Below are 21818 nucleotides of genomic sequence, written 5' to 3' on the forward strand. Positions count from 1 at the left end.
AGGGGTAACAGTGGTGGGGCAAATGCGCGTGGGGTTACAGTGGTGGGGCAGATGCGCGTGGGGTTACAGTGGTGGGGCAGATGCGCGTGGGGTTACAGTGGTGGGGCAGATGCGCGTGGGGTTACAGTGGTGGGGCAGATGCGCGTGGGGTTACAGTGGTGGGGCAGATGCGCGTGGGGTTACAGTGGTGGGGCAGATGCGCGTGGGGTTACAGTGGTGGGGCAGATGCGCGTGGGGTTACAGTGGTGGGGCAGATGCGCGTGGGGTTACAGTGGTGGGGCAGATGCGCGTGGGGTTACAGTGGTGGGGCAGATGCGCGTGGGGTTACAGTGGTGGGGCAGATGCGCGTGGGGTTACAGTGGTGGGGCAGATGCGCGTGGGGTTACAGTGGTGGGGCAGATGCGCGTGGGGTTACAGTGGTGGGGCAGATGCGCGTGGGGTTACAGTGGTGGGGCAGATGCGCGTGGGGTTACAGTGGTGGGGCAGATGCGCGGGGGGTTACAGTGGTGGGGCAGATGCGCGGGGGGGTTACAGTGGTGGGGCAGATGCGCGGGGGGGGGTTACAGTGGTGGGGCAGATGCGCGGGGGTTACAGTGGTGGGGCAGATGCGCGGGGGGGTTACAGTGGTGGGGCAGATGCATGGGGGGGGGTTACAGTGGTGGGGCAGATGCGTGTGGGGGGGGTTACAGTGGTGGGGCAGATGCGTGTGGGGGGGGTTACAGTGGTGGGGCAGATGCATGGGGGGGGGGTTACAGTGGTGGGGCAGATGCGTGTGGGGGGGGTTACAGTGGTGGGGCAGATGCGTGGGGGGGGTTACAGTGGTGGGGCAGATGCGTGGGGGGGTTACAGTGGTGGGGCAGATGCGCGGGGGGTTACAGTGGTGGGGCAGATGCGTGGGGGGGGTTTACAGTGGTGGGGCAGATGCGGGGGGGGGTTTACAGTGGTGGGGCAGATGTGTGGGGGGGGGTTTACAGTGGTGGGGCAGATGAGCAAGTCAGTACAGTGTACAGATATGCAGGTGGGACAGTGATCTGAAGTGTGGAGTTGCAGGAATTGGGGCTGTTCTGAGGCGTGAGTGCAGGATGTTAATTTCCCACTACTGCTCGAGTAGTTTTACAGCATTTACTTTATGAAAAAAAATCCTTTTCATGATTGAGAGTGTGAAGTTGACATTTTTTTTTTTTTTTGTTATAAAATCGGCAATTTCTTTAAAAAAAATTTTCGGCACACTGCGCTCAAAAGGTTGCCTACCCCTACCTTAGTTAAACAGTAGCTCTGAGCACAAAATAAGGAGTGCAGCAATAGGCCTGCCAACTACGCCAACAGTGAGGTGTTTGGGGGAGCTGATGATCTAAAGTACACTAAAGGCACATGCACTGTTGTCATTGTACAGTTAGGCAAAAATTGCTAGCAAGGAAGAGTTTTTATGGTAAGAGATGTATAGTCTCTCCTACCATAAAAACCTACTTGCTTGCAAAGTGATGTGAACAAGCTCCATAGAGATTATGGTTATGCAGGCTAAAAATTCAGCTAGCTTAAAGTGATTGTAGTCGCTTATTTTAACGCATGAAAAAAATAAAGTGCGATACTTCCATGCTCTGTGCAGTGATTTTGCGCAGAGCAGCCCCAATTCTCTTCTGGGTTCCCCCACTGGTGTAATTAAAAAAAAAAAAAAAAAAAAAAAAAAAACCTTCTGCCTTTATAACCACTTTAAAAAAGTGGTTGTTAAGCCACTCTAAGATGTATGCACCATCAGCGCTGTCTCCTATTGTAGTGTCCCCCTCTGTGTGTTTTAAAAAAAAAAAATGCTGTAAATGCCTCATTTCAGAGCCGAGATCCGCAATCACATGACCTGCCGACTCTCTCCATTGGTCCTCTGACAGATGCAGCGGGGGCCGAGATTCCCCTGCTGATGATAGGGGGAAAGGAGAGCCAGCCGGTAATGTGATTGTGGATCGCCGCTCCTAAATTAGGTATTTACAGCATTTTTTTTTTATAAATCACACACAGGGGGACAATACAATAGGAGACAGCGCTGATGGTGCATACATGTTAGTTATGCAAGCAGCATATGGGGGGGGTGTCACTGTCACAAGCTGACAGGCGGGGAGGAGGACACAGAAGCAGAGAGTAGTTGGATGGCAGGGCTGCGGATGATGGAGGCACGTAAATTGACCGCGGTGTCAGGGCTCAGCAGCCATGATACGCCATGGTCAATTTACATAGGGGAGAGCAGAAACTGTCAGGATCAGACAGGTTTTTTTTAGATGTTTCAGTGTGCCAAATTACACAGCACAAGCACTGTGTCATATAACATGCTTTAAAGGAGCAGGATCCATTTTTTTTTTTTCTTTTTTGGGTTAACAAGCGCTTTAACTAAAGCGATATTGGACCCAAAAGTAAAAATGTAACGTAGTGCAGCTTTTTCTTCCAAGCTAAGAACACTTTTAGCAAAGATAGAAAAGACCCTTCGATCTTGCCAGAAATACAATGTCCTTGTCACTCTGTTCTGTAAACTACTGGTTGCTCTGCCCCCCTCCCCATGTAATGGAGATGAGGAGATGGAGAATATTTATAGTCCATATATGGAAAGCAATCTAGGGTGACAACCATGGCTTCCTTCATAAACATAGTGCAGGAGTGACGTAGCCACCTAGGAACATGATGTGCAGGATTTTCAGGTGATGATAAAGGAAAAGCTTAGAAAAATGAATGCAGCCACCAGACGAAGGGCTAGTAAGCTGCAATATATTACATTTTTGGTTTTGGATAAACTTTTTTAGTATCTTGTGTAAGTTCTTGTATCTTGTGTAAATCACAGTGGAGATATGTGATCACTTCAGTCATACTGCTTAGCTTCAGTTTTCTTCAGATGAACTTTGGGAAAACGATAAATTGTGTTAATCTCATGTATTTACTGTTTTTGTATTTTAAAGCTTTTAAGTAATCATGAATTACATTTTCTTTCCAATCCTGTTGTGTCAGCTGTAGACCTGTTGGAGAAGATGCTTGTTTTAGACACAGACAAGAGGATAACTGCAGCAGAAGCTTTAGCTCATCCCTATTTTGCTCAGTACCACGACCCAGATGATGAACCTATAGCTGAACCATATGACCAAAGTTTTGAAAGTCGGGAGCTTGATATAGAAGAATGGAAAAGTAAGTGTACAAAATACCTTTCCCATTCAAAATTATGTGGTATTTTAGATTTTAAGCTGCTATGTATTTCAGTTTTATTGCCACTGTCCAGATTTTGCCTCCTTCTGCAGCAAATTTCTTAATAGAGCCATGTATAAAGAAATTTGTAAGAAGTCAGGTTTAGACTGCATTTTCTTTCCAAGCATAGTACAGCCATTTCCTTCTCCCACATGAAGGCTGCTTGAAATGCAGCATGTTTTGAGCCCATCTGTAGCCTTCCTGGATGCATATACCCAGCCAAAAATGAAATGGCCTTTGTTGTTTATGGCCAGGCATGGGACATTCACTGTATTTCATATCAGGCAGAGAGGGTAGTTATAGCGGACCTGACTCCCCAACTCTTTTTGGCACGCACGCACTTTTTAGATATTTGCATTTCTGTTGCAGTTATGTCTCAGGTTAAATACTGCATGTCTAGCAGTATTAGGTTGTCTTCAAGTCCTGGTCACAGTGAGTATCCTTTCAATGCCTCCCCTCGCTCTATGGCAAACCTACAGAGAAAAGGGCCAGGAACAGGAAACCAGGGCCTCAACATAGAATGAAGGTTGGGTGTGTTGTTAAAAACCCCTTGGTGATTCAACCTCTGTTAGCATTCACAGCAGTCTCCTCTCTGGCACACTCCCCCTCTGTGTTCCGAGACCATCTGAATCTACTGTATTTTGGTTCTGGTGTTCAATACTGTTTTTTAGTTGATGGCCTGGCTGACGCATAAGTCCTAAGAAATGGGGGGCCTGGCTGATTCCGGTCATCCCTCGCTTTTAAGAGCCAAAAAATCCACTTCTCAAAGTCTATCCCCACATTTGGAAGACTTAATTGTTTTGTGTGTTAGAAGGTAGTCCTCTAGGCCAGTACTCTGTGGGATGTATGCTGAGTTTAATCGGGCCTGGATCAGCAGTTGGCCATTGTCTTCGGACTCTCTGGTGAAGGCCTTCGTCCAGGAAGTCGCTTATGATGTTCCCCCTAGACATTGCTCTGTGGGATTTGGTACTTACATTGCTAAAGGCCTCCTCTCTTTGAACCCGTTAGGGATATATCCTGGTAATTCACAAGGCTCAGGTTGTCCTTTGGCCTAAAGTATTCTTTTTGCCTAAAGTGGCATCATATTTTAACCTTAATCAGGACATCATGTTTTTTTTACCATTCTTTTTTCCTGTCCAGCCCTGCTGGATGTGGTTCAAGCTGTTAATCTGCCTCACTGCCTTGACCTTGATGGAACAATTGTATTCCCTCGTTGTGCTTCCAGAGGGTTCTTTGCACGGGGCATCTCGCTCCACCATTGCAAGGTGGTTGTTGTTCGGGTCCACTGGGCACAGAATAAGGTTCTTCCCTTTTCAGAGATGGGTCATTCTACTGGATCTGTTGGTGCATCCTGTGCTTTTCAGCATCAAGATTCTGCATTGCAGATTTGTAAAGCTGCCACCTGGTCATCCATTCATTCATTTACTATTTGTTACCTGGTGGATGTTCAGGCCTCAGGGGATGCTGCTTTTGTTGCTTCAGGCAGCTGTTTGAGTTGTGTCTTGACCTCTTTTTTTTTTTTTTTCTCCTCCATTGTTCTGAGGGGTATCTTGACTAGTTTTGTTGACATTTTGACCCTCCCCTCATTGGTATTGCTTGGGAATGTCTCAGTTGTCTCTGAATTTGTATTGTACTGTATGAGCAAGAAAATAGGATTTTAACCTGTAAAATCTATTTCATGAAGCACAGTATAGGACACAAGCCACCCTCTCCTCTGTGTGTCCTTTGATTGCTTGTTACAAAACTGGGTATTGTTGAGAGAAGGAGGGGGTTATGGGGTTCCTCACAGCTTTTTTTTTTTTTCCCAGTGTCCATACACCTGACGATACCTACCTATAGCCATGTCTCTGAATCTGCCTTTGTCCTGTACTCCCAAGAAATGGATTTTACAAGCAAGTCAAAAATCCCATTTTTCTAGCACTGTGGGTTTTTTTCATCAATCAATACTCTTCTATATTTTGCTGCTAGAGTCGGTTTCTCTGATTGCAGCTATCTTGAACATTATGAAGGTGTGCCCTCAATTTGATTAGGGGGGGTGAACATTTGCAACTGTTTGGAAAACTTGCATGTCAGATCCCTAGGTGTGAGAGGTGGTCTTCCCAAGTTACAAACTTTGCTCCATGCCCTCCCGTCATTTTCAAAAAATTTTTAACTTTTTGCTATAATAAATATCCCCCCAAAAAAATTTTAAGAAGCAAATTTCTTCATCACTTTAGGCCACTATGTACACTTTTATATATTTTTCGTAAAAAAAAATCGCAGCAAGCGTATATTGATTTTGTTTGTGCAAAAGTTATAGCATCTACAAAATGGGGGGTATATTTATGGCTTTTTTTTTTTTTTTTTTAATCGAGTACAGTATTGGCGATGAGCATCGATATTATTATTATTATTATTATATATATATATATATATATATATATATATATATATATATATATATATATATATAAATTTTTTTTTTTTTTTCCAGGACTGTGGCGGACAGATTTGACACTTGACACTATTTTGGGACCATCGACATTTATACAGCGATCAGTGCTGTACTGTATAAATGTCACTGGCAGGGAAGGGGTTAACGGGACGATCAAGGGGTTAAGTGTTCCCTAGGGAGGTGTTTCTAACTGTGGGGGCAGTGTAGTGGTAGAGAGATTGCTGTTCCTGATCACTAGGAACGGCAGATCTCTCTCTACTTCCCTGACAGAACGGGGATCTGTCTGTTTACATTGACAGATCCCCGTTCTGTCTCTCTCAGGAGCGATTGTGGGTCTCCAACGGACATCGTCGCCGCAGGGCACACGCATCGGTTTCAGCGCCCCCTATACCGCTTAAAAGGGCCGACGTACACCTACGGCGGTTTGCACAACCGCGCTGACCTTTTGTAGTCACTACCTAGATGGGTTTATGCACTAGCTTTGCCATTTTAATAGCATTGCCATAGAGCACAACTTTATTGAATCTAGCTTAATATTGTCCATCCATATTTATTATGATGGCCTTTCCTGTGTGTGTGTTTGGTGTGGTTATTTTTTTTGTCGCTCTTTTGACCGTTTTTATTCAGTATAAGGACTGAAAGCTGTCAAAACACACTGTATAGTGTCCTGGCAGTAGAACTGATCTTTTGTGACAGGTGAACAGTGGATTCACTTGAATGCATGTCAGCATAGGCTTGCCTGCACTATATTTAACATACTATTTATATGTTTTATGGAATTCAAAATTAAATTTGAGGTGTAGCCTCTATAAAGTGATATGCAGGAAGTACATGTTAAACAAAAACATGAATTCTATTTTAAAGCAGCAATTTAATATATTTACTGGAATAGAATTTATCATATGGTTTGTTTCTTTAACAGGCAAGGCAGCAGAGACCTGGATATTTTTTTTTTTTTATAACCACTTATCTACCATATGTCTTTAAATGGCGAAGTAATGGATTTTTATGTTACCCTTGGATTGCTGCTGCTCCCATTAATGGCTGTGAACCAAGCCATCCTCGAATAATTTGGTTCACAGAAACTGTGTACATAGTCGATTATAGCAGTTCTTGGTGATGACCAATCACAGCACTAGTCTTTACATTAGTAAGCCCTCCCATTCCTCTCACAATGGAGGGAGGGGGGACCAAGGAATTAATGAAACAACAAGGTGAAATAATACAACAGATATTTTACAGTAGCACACCAATTGCAATCAAATCACATCAAAACCATGTGAATAGAAAAAAATATATGTGCATAAAGTCCATATAACCCCTGGTGACAAACAGATGTGACAAAATGCTTTCTGGCGTGGCTACATGGCAACCGGATGCAATGTCAGGATGTTGACTCAGTGTGAACAGCTGATACGATCTAAGAGGGATGGTGAGATCGCAGCACTGAGGCACCTGACATTCCATTGATTTTTAATTATGGGCATATTTTAGGGTTACTTGGAATCTGCAAAAATTTTTTTTTTTTTTTTTTTGACCCTGGAAAGATTTCTATCTTAAGGGGTCATTGCACCTGTTTCAACAAACCTGTTTACAGTTCATAAACCTATTGGAGGCGTCTGGGCTATTCTGAGATTCAATAGTCTCAATGAGTTCTTGAAAATACAGAAATTCAGGACAGTGATTGCTTGGCTTCATCTGGGTACTTCCTGTCGTCTGTGGATATCAAGGATGCCTATCTGCTCATTCGTTTTTATTTTCCGACCTCGCCAATGGTTTCTGCAATTCACGGTAGATCATCACTATCAATGTATGGCATTACTCTTTGGCCTATTCATGCCCCCGTGGTGTTTATCAAAGTGTTTGCTCCAGTTATGGGGTTGTTGAGGACCCAGCTATTTCCATTGTGGGTTACCTAGATGACCTGCTTCTAAGGAAGCAGTCAGCTAAGAAACTGATGTCCAGTAGATGGAGCAAGTCCTGGATGGATTTGGCTGGGTACTGCCTCTTCATAAGTCTGGCTTGGTTCCAACTCTGGCTTAATCCTTGTGAGGGCTCAGGTGAAGGTATCAGACTTTTCCCTGGATACAGGGAAATATTTAATTATGATCAATTGGAAGGTTTTGATTACAGATGATACATTAGTATGTCTTGCTTTTTGTGTCTCCCTGTCATGGTGTATTTGAACAATGTCACAGCTGTAGCTTACATCAATCATCAAGGAGGAAAAAAATCTTAGGCAGAACTTCACATACTGGTTCTCTCTGCTGTGTGAATTCCCGGCTTGGAAAATTGGCAAGAGGATTTTCTCAGACGTCAGCAGCTGAATTCAGAAGAGTTTGCAGCAATTTTTCTGTATTAGGGGATGCCCGATGTGGATTTCTTGGTGTCCAGATTCAACAACAAACCGCACAGGTTTGTGTTCAGAACCAGGGATCCTCTGGCATTTGCAGTAGATGCCCTGAAGACTCTTTGGGACAGGTTTTCCTGATTTATGCCTTCCCTCAATGCCTACCTCTGTTGTTGAGCAGGATAAAGGTGTAGGGCAGGCATTGCAAAAAGGCGGACCATGGTCCGAAAAGGGACCGAATGACACTTGGCCACTTAGCAGCCTGGCAGTCTTCTCCCGGCTGACATCCTCCTTCCCCTGCAGCCGACACCGCCACAACATTCATCACACAGCATGTAGAATGCAGAAGGAGCGGCATGTCTGGACAGAGGGCAGGACATGCATTTTAAGTTAACAAGCCAGTGATTTATTGCTAGAATGTAGGGCGGTCCTAGCAACCAATCACCTGCCTGTTAACATGAAAAGCATGTCCCACCCTTTGTCCAGACATGCCTCTCCTTCTGCCTTCTACATGCTGTGTAAGGTAGGATCGGAAAAGTTGGAGGAGTGTTGTGAATGGCAGGGGGAAGTGTAATAGAAGGAAGGGGGAAGTGTAATATAAGGGAGGGGGGATTCATATAAAGGGGACTGGAGTGCCAGGAACACAGGGAGGCTGTGAAGGGGACCAGTAAAAAAAAAGGGGGGGGGGGTTGTGAAGGGGACTGAGATGAAAGTAAGGGAAAACTGTAAAGGAAGGGTGCTGTGAAGTGGACTGGGGTGCCAGGAAGGGGGGCTGTGAAGTGGACTGGGGTGCCAGGAAGGGGGGCTGTGAAGTGGACTGGGGTGCCAGGAAGGGGGGCTGTGAAGTGGACTGGGGTGCCAGGAAGGGGGGCTGTGAAGTGGACTGGGGTGCCAGGAAGGGGGGCTGTGAAGTGGACTGGGGTGCCAGGAAGGGGGGCTGTGAAGTGGACTGGGGTGCCAGGAAGGGGGGCTGTGAAGTGGACTGGGGTGCCAGGAAGGGGGGCTGTGAAGTGGACTGGGGTGCCAGGAAGGGGGGCTGTGAAGTGGACTGGGGTGCCAGGAAGGGGGGCTGTGAAGTGGACTGGGGTGCCAGGAAGGGGGGCTGTGAAGTGGACTGGGGTGCCAGGAAGGGGGGCTGTGAAGTGGACTGGGGTGCCAGGAAGGGGGGCTGTGAAGTGGACTGGGGTGCCAGGAAGGGGGGCTGTGAAGTGGACTGGGGTGCCAGGAAGGGGGGCTGTGAAGTGGACTGGGGTGCCAGGAAGGGGGGCTGTGAAGTGGACTGGGGTGCCAGGAAGGGGGGCTGTGAAGTGGACTGGGGTGCCAGGAAGGGGGGCTGTGAAGTGGACTGGGGTGCCAGGAAGGGGGGCTGTGAAGTGGACTGGGGTGCCAGGAAGGGGGGCTGTGAAGTGGACTGGGGTGCCAGGAAGGGGAGCTGTGAAGTGGACTGGGGTGCCAGGAAGGGGGGCTGTGAAGTGCCAGGAAGGGGAACTGTGAAGTGGACTGGGGTGCCAGGAAGGGGAACTGTGAAGTGGACTGGGGTGCCAGGAAGGGGAACTGTGAAGTGGACTGGGGGGTGCCAGGAAGGGGAACTGTGAAGTGGACTGGGGGGTGCCAGGAAGTGGAACTGTGAAGTGGACTGGGGGGTGCCAGGAAGGGGAACTGTGAAGTGGACTGGGGTGCCAGGAAGGGGAACTGTGAAGTGGACTGGGGTGCCAGGAAGGGGAACTGTGAAGTGGACTGGGGTGCCAGGAAGGGGAACTGTGAAGTGGACTGGGGTGCCAGGAAGGGGAACTGTGAAGTGGACTGGGGTGCCAGGAAGGGGAACTGTGAAGTGGACTGGGGTGCCAGGAAGGGGAACTGTGAAGTGGACTGGGGTGCCAGGAAGGGGAACTGTGAAGTGGACTGGGGTGCCAGGAAGGGGAACTGTGAAGTGGACTGGGGTGCCAGGAAGGGGAACTGTGAAGTGGACTGGGGTGCCAGGAAGGGGAACTGTGAAGTGGACTGGGGTGCCAGGAAGTGGGGGCTAAGGACACTGATGTAAAGGGTAGGGGGCTGCGATGTGAAGGGGGACAGAGGACAGTTAAGTAATCAGTTGTGATTTAAGGGTGAGACTGATGTAAAAAAAGTGGGACTTGGATGCAAAGGGGGTTGTGATGTAACACAGGCACTGTAATGTAAAGAGGTGCTGGATTTTAAAGGGGAGTGTTCTAAAGTAAAGGGGGTTCTGCAATGTGAAGAGGGCTGTGAGATAAAGGAATGGACTGATGACACTGATGTAAAGGGGAGACTGTAATGTAAGGGCGAGGGTCTATGATGTGAAGGATTCAATACTCCTGGAGTAGGGCATTCCAGTGATTGAGATTGTACTGGCTTGGCCTTGAATAATGTGGTATGCTGACAATATGTCTCTTGTAAAATGAACCGTGGACACTTCAAAATTGGCCAGATTTGCTGTCGCAGGGTTCGATCTCCCATCCTGCTTTATGGTTGATGACTATTTTTTTTTTTTTTGTTTCATAAAGATTTTATTACAATTTTCAAGAAACATACAGCTTAATGCATTGGGATGCGGGTTACATTTGTAGTAATCCAAACAGTAGTTTACAAATTGTGAACACAGAAAATGTCTAAAAAAAAATAACCAAGCTCTGTAAGGGACACATTTACACCAAAAACAATGTTCAAGGGTAGGGTATATTGGCCCTTCTATTAATTACGTGTCTTAGTTCAAATTGGTCTACTAACACTTCAGGAGTCTATCGGAACCACCTGCAAGAGTACGTTCGTATTAGCTCTGCATTTCCCAATTGTTCCTTCCTTAAATGGCAACCTGGAGATCAGGACTGGCCACTACAGTCAGTCCCAAGTTCCACGTCCACTATAACATAGGGCTCAGATAACGAAGAAGAGAAAAGAGCAGAAAGAATAGGAGGGGGAGGTGAAGGGAAGGGGATGAGTACAAAGAAAAGGGGGGGGGATAGACGGAGAGGGGGTGGGATCCCACCTGCTACCCCCTCCATCCACTGTTTGCCGGCTACATCTACATGGTCCCCCAGATTTCCGGGGTGGACCGTCCGAGTTCACACTGTGTCTTGATAATAGGTTACATGTTGTGTTGCAACAATTCCTGATATAACTGGGAAATTTTATACGTGATCCATGCCTCCCAAGTAGCCGAGAAGCTCGAGTTTTTGTCTTGCGAAGTGAATATCAGCTCCTCCATCGTCGCTATGCGGTCAATACATAGTGGCCATTCTTTTATAGAAGGCGACTGTGTGGACCTCCAATGTACCGGTATGCAAAGCCTAGCAACGTTTATCAAATGCGTAGCTATCGATTTGAAGTATTTGGGGGGGATCTTGAAAAAGTGCAGGAAGTACTGTGCTGGTGAATACTCCAGTGGGAGCGAAGAGATAGCGGTCGTCGCCTCATGTACCTGAATTAGCGGACATGACCACCAGATATGAAGAATGGTGCCTACATCTTTTTTTTTTTACAATGCCAGCAATACTCTGGCACCGTAGGAAAGATCCTATAAAGCAGCTGTGGGGTCTTATACCATCTAGTTTTAAGCTCATACCCATTCCCCTACGTATTTACATTGAGAGAGCCTTTGTGTATAAACAAGTGGATGCGATCCCAGCTGGCGTCCCCTAGCTCCATTTCCAAGGCTGATTCCCAGAATGCATGATCTGAGCACAGAGAGGAGTACGGCTCCCCAAACATAGAGACATATAGGGCTGAGATCATGTGACTCTGGGGTGAGAAGCTTAAGCATAGAGATTCAAACACCGTGGGAGTTTTCTTGTATTTGGCTATTTTCGCTGGGACGTCTAGAAAGTGTTTTAGTTGCATGTAGGATCAAGAGGGGAAAGATCTAGTGTTGGACAACGCAGCGAGCTCTTATAGCCTTAGAAACTTGCATCTGTGAAAAAAGTGTTTAGCCTGCATCTGTGTGTAGGGCCATTCCTTTAAAAGATAGGTTCTCGGCAGACCCGGAGGGAAGTTTGGATTGTCTCTAATGGGGGTAATTGGGCAATCTGTGGCTAAAAGTGCATGGACTTTACATACCTTATCAAAAGCTTGGAGAGTTGCCCCATTAAGGGGATGTGTGTGGAGTTTAGGCAGCACGTTCTGTTTAGAGACCCAGGGTATTGAGCCAAGCTCAGTTTCTGCTATCAGTCTCAAGATTCACCCAGCTTTAACAAAAGGCATGAACTTTCCAATCCACCACCCTAGTCTTGTGAACAGCCCAATAATATCGCTGTAAGTCCAGGAGACCAATTCCGACTTTTTCTTTAGGCAATACTAGTTTCGCCCAGCCGATACGAGCTGGTTTTGTCCCACATAGAAAGGATCTACACATTTTCCTATAGGCTGTAAAAAAAAAAAGGAGGACGGGAAGTGGATCGGGACAGTCTGCATCTTGTATAATAGACGGGGTAAGACCGTCCTCTTTAGGATAGAGGCCCATCCAAACAAAACCATGAGAGGGTGGGTACGTCCCACTTCAGAAGATCTTGTATAATTTTCAGCTGGGATAGGAAGTTTTTATCATACAGTGTTGTTTGGCTTACCCGGGAGCTGGACACTTAAGTAGGTGATAGCCTCTGTTAACCATTTAAATGGGAAATTTGCTTGGCATTGCTGTACCAGGTCATTCGGCAACGAGACGTTTAGCGCAAATGATTTTGACAGATTGATTTTTAAATTCGAGATACACTGGAAGTGGTCTAAGGCATAAGGTTGGGTAGAGGATGTCATCCGCAAAGGCCGCAATCTTGTATTCCCTTTGGTGGACTTCTATGCCTTTTTATATTCAGATTAGCCCCGATGCAGCGTAGTAGAGGTTCTAGGGTAAGGATATAGAGTAAAGGCGAAAGAGGACACTCCTGCCTAGTGCCATTATGGATGGGGAAGGTGTCTGATAAGTGGCCGTTGACTCGGACTCTAGCTTGTGGGTTCATAAAGGGAGCCTATAAAGACGCGCATACAGCTTCCTAGATCAAGAGCTGTTAACACCGCTTCCATGTAGTCCCAGGCCACTCGATCAAACGCCTTCTCCGCATCCATTGCCAGGAAAAATCCCTCCTGTTGGGAGGAGGTGAGTCAATGATGGAGATTCAGGGTTTTTATGGTCTCCCTGGCTTCCCTGTCCGGGAAAAACCAACCTGGTCCAAACCTATCCAGGCAGTATGGTTGCTGACTATTGAAGCCCAAGTCCTGAGGGGATAGAACTTGCAAAGCTTGTAGGTTTCATCCCTAACATTATTTAGAGTGCATTCTGCCATGTTTCCAGTCGGGTGTGCAGATGTCCCTGGCTTTGAGCACCATCAAGGGACAGATTTCTGCAATATTCATGCTATTTTAAAGACATATCAGTCTCATTCTTTGGTTAAAGCGGAGCTCCACTGAAAAGGGAAAGCTCCACTTGTTTGAGCCCCCCTCCACTGCCACATTTGGCACTTTTTAGGGAAAGGAGCCGGTACCTGGTTTTGACATGCATTCACAAATTGCGCTGCGCCTTGTGAATGATCCGTAGTCTTCTGGAACCTGTGATGTTTCCCAGAAGACTGCAGGGAAAGGAGGGGGCCAAACTTCTGGCTGTTCAACGCAGCGATCTGAGCCGAACTGAGCAAAGGGTCTGAATACTTAGGACCATGTGATATTTCAGTTTTTCTTTTTTAATAAATCTGCAAAAATGTCATCAATTCTGTGTTTGTCTGTCAATATGAGGTGCTGTGTGTACATTAATGAGGAAAAAAATGAACTTAAATGATTTTAGAAAATGGCTCCAATATAACAGAGTGAAAAATGTAAGGGGGTCTGAATACTTTCCATCCCCACTGTGCATACACACACAATATTACCAAAAGTAGGACGCCTGCCTTTACATGTACATGAACTTTAATGGCATCCCAGTCTTAGTCCGTAGGGTTCAGTATTGAGTTGGCCCACCCTTTGCAGCTATAACAGCTTCAACTCTTCTGGGAAGGTCATCCACAAGGTTTAGGAGTGTGTCTATGGGAATGTTTGACCATTCCTCCAAAAGCGCTTTTGTGAGGTCAGGCACTGATGGACGTGAAGGCCTGGCTTACAGTCTCCGCTCTAACTCATCCCAAAGGTGTTGCAATTGCAGTGCACAGACAATTTGCCTTTAGTAAATCAACCCCATAGGCTAACATGAGGGTGCGTTTAGAGGCAAAAAAAAAAAGCCAGACGCCCCTAACAGCAGCATTAAAAATGTCCAGTGTGCATGAGGCCTTAATATTATTCGTTATAGTTAAATATGGGGAGCAAGGAGTTAGATTGGAAGGAGTTAACTTCTAATAGACTAGAAGGGGAAGAAGAAGTTACATTTTTTTGAAACACTCCCCTAACCAGTTAGATCCGATGACAACTACCGCCCCTTAGAGAAACTGTGTGTTGATAAAGCAGGGAAGAAAGGGATCTCTAGGACCTATAGGGTGTTAATAGAACTGAAGGGAGTAGAAACACCGTCATTTATTAAGAAGTGGGAGTTGGAACTAGATTTAAAACTTATAGACTCTGATATTGGGATCTTATTAAAGCGAGTACACACAACATCGGTAAACTATAAGATGTCCGAGTTAAATTACAAATGCTTGGCAAGATGGTATATTACCCCAGATAGAGCATCTAAATATCAGAGCAAAACCTTGCGATACTGCTGGAGGGGATTTAAAGCGATCGGGACAATGGCGCATATCTGGTGGCACTGCCCGGAAATCAAAAAATTCTGGGGAGAGATTAGGCAAATCACTAGAGAGATAACTCATATTGATGTCCCTGACGATCCATGGGCATGTTTATTTCATGGTTTTCGATTGCCAACTGGGTCATATCTGAGAACACTCTTACCACAACTTTTGAACGCAGCCAAAAGCCTAATACCCAGATACTGACAGGAAAGAAAGTGCCCAACGCTACAGGACTGATACGATAAAATAAACTAAATTCAGAGTCTCAAATACCTGAGATACAGCGAGGGATTGGAAATGGAAGAGTACAAAGAAAAATGGAAGTATTCGTTAGAGTTCAAGGGCTCAATACGGTCTGCTAAGGTGATAGGACGTGTTCCGGCCCCTTAACTGGTTATAGAGTGCTACACGAAGTAATAGGAGTGGAGAAAAGTGTTGACTAGAACAGGTAGGTTTTAGGATATGTGGTGGAATGGTAGGATTGAGTTGGGTGACATCGGGGGGGAGAGGGGGCTTGGGGGTAATACTAGGGACGGACTTAGGGGAACCTAGATATTCTAAGTACTTTTTTGTTTTTTCTTTCTTTTTTTTTCTCTTTTTTTCGACTATTCCCAGGGAAGAGAGGCCCCAATAAAGGAATTGGTTGTTTGTGATGGGGACATATATATTTCTATCTAAGAATAGGGAAGGGGTAGAAGGAAGGGGGGAGGAAGGGAATAAAGAAGGAAGGGGAGAGGAAGGAAGGGGAAGGAAAAAAAAAACACTTCTGTGTTTTCTGTCTATATGGGGTGCTGTGTGTACATTAATGAGGAAAAAAATTAACTTAAATGATTTTAGCAAATGGCTGCAATATAACAAAGAATGAAAAATTTAAGGGGGTCTGAATACTTTCCATCCCCACTGTATCTAATGTGTATGTTATTACTAGTTTAATCTTCCCACTTGAACTCTGTATTTTAATATTCTGCAGCTTAATCCCATTTGCTGCGGATACATATAAAACTCCTCCCTCTGAGAGTCAGCAAACAACACTTTGTGCAACTGGTGGCTCCAGAGTGGTTGCCTATTTATGTGGTTACTGTCAGCTATGACATTGTGATTACTTGCAGACTGGAGTCTTCTTTGACAAAACCTAGTACACACAGCCCAAATGTTGGGCAGCATCGGCTGGTTCAATAAAAACCGACTGACATTCGACCGGTGTGTACTGCAGCCAGTTCAACAGAAGCTTCTGTCAAAGGGGCATGACTGAAAAAGGTCTGCTGATCAGCACTGTCAGCCAATGGCTGAGAGCGCTGAATGTACTGTTCGTGGGGGGGGGTTTCCCCCTGTCAGAACACAATGACACAGCAGAGGAGATCGCTAGACTAACAACGGATTGTTAGTACAGCGGCTCCTCCTAAACTGATCCCCACATATTTACTTCTTGGAATTCTGTGACATGTATTCACTATTCCCTGTTGATGGGCACTGCTATGTGAGACTTCAGAGCCTGCCTTCTGAACCACATTTTAACATGCAGATGCCACTGTTTATTCTTATACGTCTTGACTTTTCTTGTAAAAGCTTAAGGGTTAACTTTGGCCTTGCTACTTCTCAAACCTTCCTGTTGTTCCCTGAGACCTACGCCACATAAAAAGACCAAGTGTGAGACTTGGAAGGAGCTGAAGCTAAGATAACTTTGATGGGTAGTCAAGATTTTCATATAGAGTGTGGGTGGGGTATTAAATTGCTTGTCTTCCTGTCTTATGTAATTGCAAGGCGACAGTTTACTAGTTGGTGCCAATATGGACAACCAGTGAAAAAGGAATTCGAAATGAGTAATAATTTTTCACTTACTCTACCTTTTTTTTGTTTGCACATCTAGGTTTAACATATGAAGAAGTACTTTGCTTTGTACCTCCACCACTGGACCCTGATGAAATGGAATCTTGAAAAAGGCTGTTCCAAAGGTGTTTTGCCGCTGTGAAGACGTTGGTGGAGGGGTCTGTTTTCCACCTCCAGCTGTCATAAAAAGTGCCTATCAGACTGTAGATCTGAGTGACTTGCATACATACATCTCTATATATATATATATTTTTTTTTTCTTTACTGGGGAGTTATTTATATGGAATCTAACTATTGTTGCATGTTCCCCTAGCCCTCCAGGCTGCCTCTCACTTTTCACAAGTATAGTTCTTCATCCTCTACACTTGCAGTATGACCTGTGCCACAGACCATTTTGGAAATACTTGTTAAAACAGTTGTGTTCAGTGCTCCTTATGTCTTAATATTTGTGATTTTTAAAGTGGATAAAAGACAGACCAGATATAGGATACAAAATCTGTGCATTTTTGGGCAAACGGAATTGATGTTTTTTTTTTTTTTTTTAAGCCCTCACCAAACACTTTTTTTTTTTTTTTTTTTTTAACCTAGTTCAAGCCAAGGAAAAAAAAAAGTTTTGAACATCTAGGAAAATTAACCTTCTTTCATTGATGCTTAATTTGTGCATACACAAAGCCATTTTAACAAAACTTTTCTTCTGCAACAATATTTTAAATTTGAATGGTATACCGTTCTTTTGAGATAAGCATGCGCTTTGTAAGGTAGGGATGGACAAATTGTTGCAGAATTTGGGAGCCAATAAGTCTGATCCAAGAATAACCACCACCTTTGACAGGCAAGAAAAAGAACAGATGACAACACTAGGAAAGACTTACACATGTTAGATGCCATCTTTTGTGTGTTTTTTATTTATTTTTTTTTTAAATAAGATTGGTTATATGCAAACAGGGATGCTGTAAGTTCTGATGGCAGTGAAGCAAATGGGCAGCACTCTGGGGTAATCAGTTGTGACACTATTAGGCTCTTTTATATGCAGATTAAAAAACATATCACATTTTAATAGTACACAATGGACAGTCATTTTTCCTGTTCTGCTTACTGTGGAATACTGTACACATTGCTCATTAGCATCTATGTAAGAAAATGTTTTATGTTTGTTTCCTCAAATTTGTGTCCTAAACAGGTAATTGGAGCTAAACTGTCTGAAGTGTTTTAAGAGTTTAAAAAAATGAACTGTCTAGATTTCTAAAAAGTCAGTGGACACAGGAAAATCTGATGTAAAATGCATTATGCTCCAGTATCAAATATGATTTTTATGTAAAACTAAAAGACTTTATCATTGAAAGTTTATAGATATATATATATGTTTACTATATATAATAGTACTGTTAAATGGCAATATTCATATAAAGCTGTTTACTGTTTTGTTTTTTTTTTTGTTTGTTTTTTTTTTTTCTTTGAAGTCTTTCCATTTGATAGATTTTTGTTTTTATTGGTTTTACTTTTTTCCTTTCTTTACTAAATTTCTATCTGCTGGTTATTTGTAACAAAGGGTAAAATCAGCTGGAAAATGGTAGTTAGAAACTGCCATTTTCCTTCAGAAATTGTGGAATATTCAGTCTTTTTGCGTTTGCACACAAATAATTTTCTATAATTCATAAGTTGAGCAGTAGTTTAAAAAGTAATTAATTAGTGCCTGTGGGAAGCACTTTAACACCCATTTTGTGTTGTAAACTTCCATCCTTTCTTTCATCTATAGGACCACTATACCGTTGAGAGCAAAATTATGAATTTCCTTGCTCTAGCTCTCCTGGGCTATTTATCTGGGAGACAGAGATATGTATACTGCTGGAGATGGGCACGCTAAGCATGTGTAACCAACATGTCATTGTCTGCAGACTAGGAGTTTAGTTATTCAGACCAAGGATGAGAATGATGAAGAATTGCTACTTTACAAAACCCAAAGTAGCTCTCCCTTTCCCCTTCCACAGTATGCTCAAAAATGCAGACCAGATCTGGGCCACATAAGCTTCTGGTTCACAGAGAATATATTTCTACTCTTTAAGCAGGTGCATGAGTGTTTGTTCATGTGCTGACACTTTGAAAGAGCTGTATTAGGCAATTCCTACCTCTGATTATCTTAACTTTACCTTGTAATGTAGCCTTTTAATAGTCATGTGGATCAACCATCCTTTCTGTGTAAGCTTGAATTATGCAGTGTTCTTTAAATGTGCCCATGTGCATTAAGCATAAACCTTTCCTTGTAAATTAAAATGGGGAAAAAATATAAACAACCTTACTATGCTTTATATGTGGTTTAACCAAATTGCAAGACAGGAGCTGCTGTTTAAATTTACGTGAATACCATGGTAGGTTTTTTTTTTTTGCAGAACCAGACCAAGATGACCTTCCTTCATATGGCTGTGTACTTGCTGTAGACCTACACCAACAAGTGGAAAGCACTAAGTTATAGAAATGTGTGCTTAGATCAGGGCTGTGTAGCTCTATTACTCAACTTTCATTTGTTTAGGAAATTTTAGTAGTGTTTGGTTTCAAAATGTGAACTGTGTAAGAATAACGGCACTCGAGGACTGGAGTTGTACAGTCCAAAGTTTAACACTAAAAGCGGTGCCTCCATGTGCTTCTTGAGGTAGCCACTAACTGGCCTCTGATAAAGGTCTTCCTTACTTTTCTGAGGAAAGGGTCGTTACTGTGAAGTTACACACATGTAACAGCTGGCTAGTTGCTCAGCATTATTGAGAACCTCACTCATTCTTCCTGAAAGCTCCTTCTCGATCACTTTAATATAATGTGGGGGCAGGGTCCTTAAGGTTATGGATCTCTAAGCCTGAATATATTTGTGACTGTGTTTTACTGCTTTTGCTACACCAGTGCTGTTAAGAGTGCAGGAAAGACACTTGGCACATAAACTCAACATGCAGTATTTATTTTTATGCTCCATCATTATAATGCCAAACATAACCTACAGTGCTGTAAGTACTACCCTCATTGGACTTTCCCATATGCCCATATTTTATAGTATTGAAATGTATTTAACTGGGCTTTTCCCATTGTGACTACAGTTGCAGATATTTGGGGGCAGATCATTACTAGGTTGCCATGACTGAATTCAGATTTTTTTTTTTTTAATCAAAACTTGTTTATTTATCCATTGCTCATATGGGAATTCAGATTTTTATTTATTTTTTTATCCATTCTTGGCAAAACCGTTCTACCCTCTCTTAGTTTGAATGGAGATCCATTGGAAATCAGCAATTTTCAAGTATTGCTACAGATTTTTTTTTTCTCCAAGTTTATTAATGACTTTCTCCTCATCACTCTATGATACAATCCACTCTGTGGTGGATCTCTGCAAAATCTTTATGCATGTTTTCGAACCTTGCTTGCTTTTCTAACCACCTCGTAATCCAATTCATATTATTGGATGCTCTTCTCTAGGCAAAGTTGCAGCTGTGTTTTATTTTTTAATAATGAATAAAAGATGGTCTGGTTAATGTTAATTTTTTTATTTTTTTAACCCAGTCCTGATTTTTGCTTTTTCATAAGTTTGCCACAAAGTCATTTTATTATCCAATTGGTATTTGTTTCAAAACTCTGGAGTCTTCCAAGAGCAGCAGTATAAAATGTATATTTTGAAATCGTGCAACTCTATTTTAGAGGATTATTTAACTTCTGAAAACTTTGGGATACACCAGAGCTTATTTTAATTGTTAGTGAAGGAGGTCAATACTTGTGCAATTAAGAATTTTTGATTTTATTTTTAAAGTTTGGGGAACTATCACTTTGTCCACCTTATCAAAATAGACTGTTTTATATTGATATAGAAAATATATTTTAATTCCACGTTGAAGCAGTAACAAATTTTGGAAAAGGCCAAGGGGGTAAATACTTATGTATGGCACTGTACACACAATGAGTATTTAAGATATTAATTCTGAATGCTATGAATGAATTGTTAAAAACCGTTGATGCTCTCATTTTAATTACATAGCAGTAGTTTTCTATGCATACAGTAGTTGTACCACTAGGGTATCTTTGAAAATATTTTAGCCAATGTAAATGTATGTAGCTGGCATTAAAATTGTGTATAATTATACAAATGTTTGTCAATATTAACAAATCATATTTAGTGAAAGGGGCATTTTGTATTTGTTTTAACATCCTCTGTATGGTACTGATCCTTTGCCTTTAAAAGTATATTTTGTCTTACTGAATGGATGTTTTCCTTTCATAGTTTCCTAAATTACAAGTGGCATATCCGGTGAGCTTGCTCTGGCAAGTCAGAACATGTCAAAGCAAACCCACAGATGTCATTTTGTACAGATACCATGATTCTCACAAATCCTTGTCTTTTTTTTTTAATTTATTTTTATTTTTTTCTAAAATGAAATTTAGGATGTTTACATTGAACAGAACTGCTGCACTTACACAGAAGACTGATATGGAGCTACACAAATGTTCACTTACATTTTGCTATTTTCTTGGTCTCCTCTGTGATGGATTTGCCATAAATAAGCACTGGTCAAATAAATCTTATTTTTAAAATCTGTCATTGGTTGTGTTGTGTGCTTTATGTACTACATCAGCTTATTTCAGGGGGTTCCCATGTGATCACACTGAAAATTCTGCAAATCTATTTATTTTTTTTTATATACCCAAAACATCCTCTTTCTATGCCACATTTCTCTATTCTATCACTTTCACATACAGAAGATGGCGCTGTTTCCATAGTTAGAATAATAGTCTCCAAGTGGTAGACATTTTCTGGCTAGGTTTTTATTCCCTGTAAATGTATTTCTTATTTTAGGGACACTGGGCAGGAATTCTTGAACACTATATGTAGCATAACAAAGGAACAGAAAAAATGTAAACTGGGTAATACAAATTTATGTTTGTATTCAAGTATTTTTAATGGACCATGGAGGTTACTAAGGATTGGGTTTAATGTAAACAATGCAGTTTTTGTTATAACAGTATTCATTCCCTCTCTAGAATACTATATGTGTTTCTGTTGTAGCCAAGTGCATTTTTCAGGTGTATACCAAGCAACTCTGGACTTGAAGACAGCCTAGAAGCCTGTAGAACAATGGCTTATCAGATAAGATGTTTAGAGTGGGTAAAATAAGTATTGAACACGTCATGATTTTTTCTAGGTAAATATATTTCTAAAGGTGCTGTTGACATTAAATTTTCACCATGTATCGGAAACAACATATGCAATCCATACATACAAAAAAAAAACAAAACAAAT

General features: G+C 42.9%; 1 protein-coding gene across 2 annotated transcripts in view; it reads left to right on the plus strand.

Moving 5' to 3' along the window:
• Window positions 1–21119, plus strand: part of LOC141128672 (mitogen-activated protein kinase 14) — a gene marked incomplete in the record, with an annotated part of 96083 nt that extends 74964 nt beyond the window's left edge. For both annotated transcript variants that reach the window (XM_073616101.1, XM_073616102.1), the window contains 2 exon segments: window positions 2986–3159; window positions 16590–21119. In XM_073616101.1, coding sequence (XP_073472202.1) covers window positions 2986–3159; window positions 16590–16657 — 242 coding nt within the window.
• Between the last annotated feature and the right edge of the window lie 699 nt (window positions 21120–21818).

This window comes from Aquarana catesbeiana, linkage group LG02, assembly GCF_042186555.1.
Source record: "Aquarana catesbeiana isolate 2022-GZ linkage group LG02, ASM4218655v1, whole genome shotgun sequence".
NCBI classification, from domain to species: Eukaryota; Metazoa; Chordata; class Amphibia; order Anura; family Ranidae; genus Aquarana; species Aquarana catesbeiana.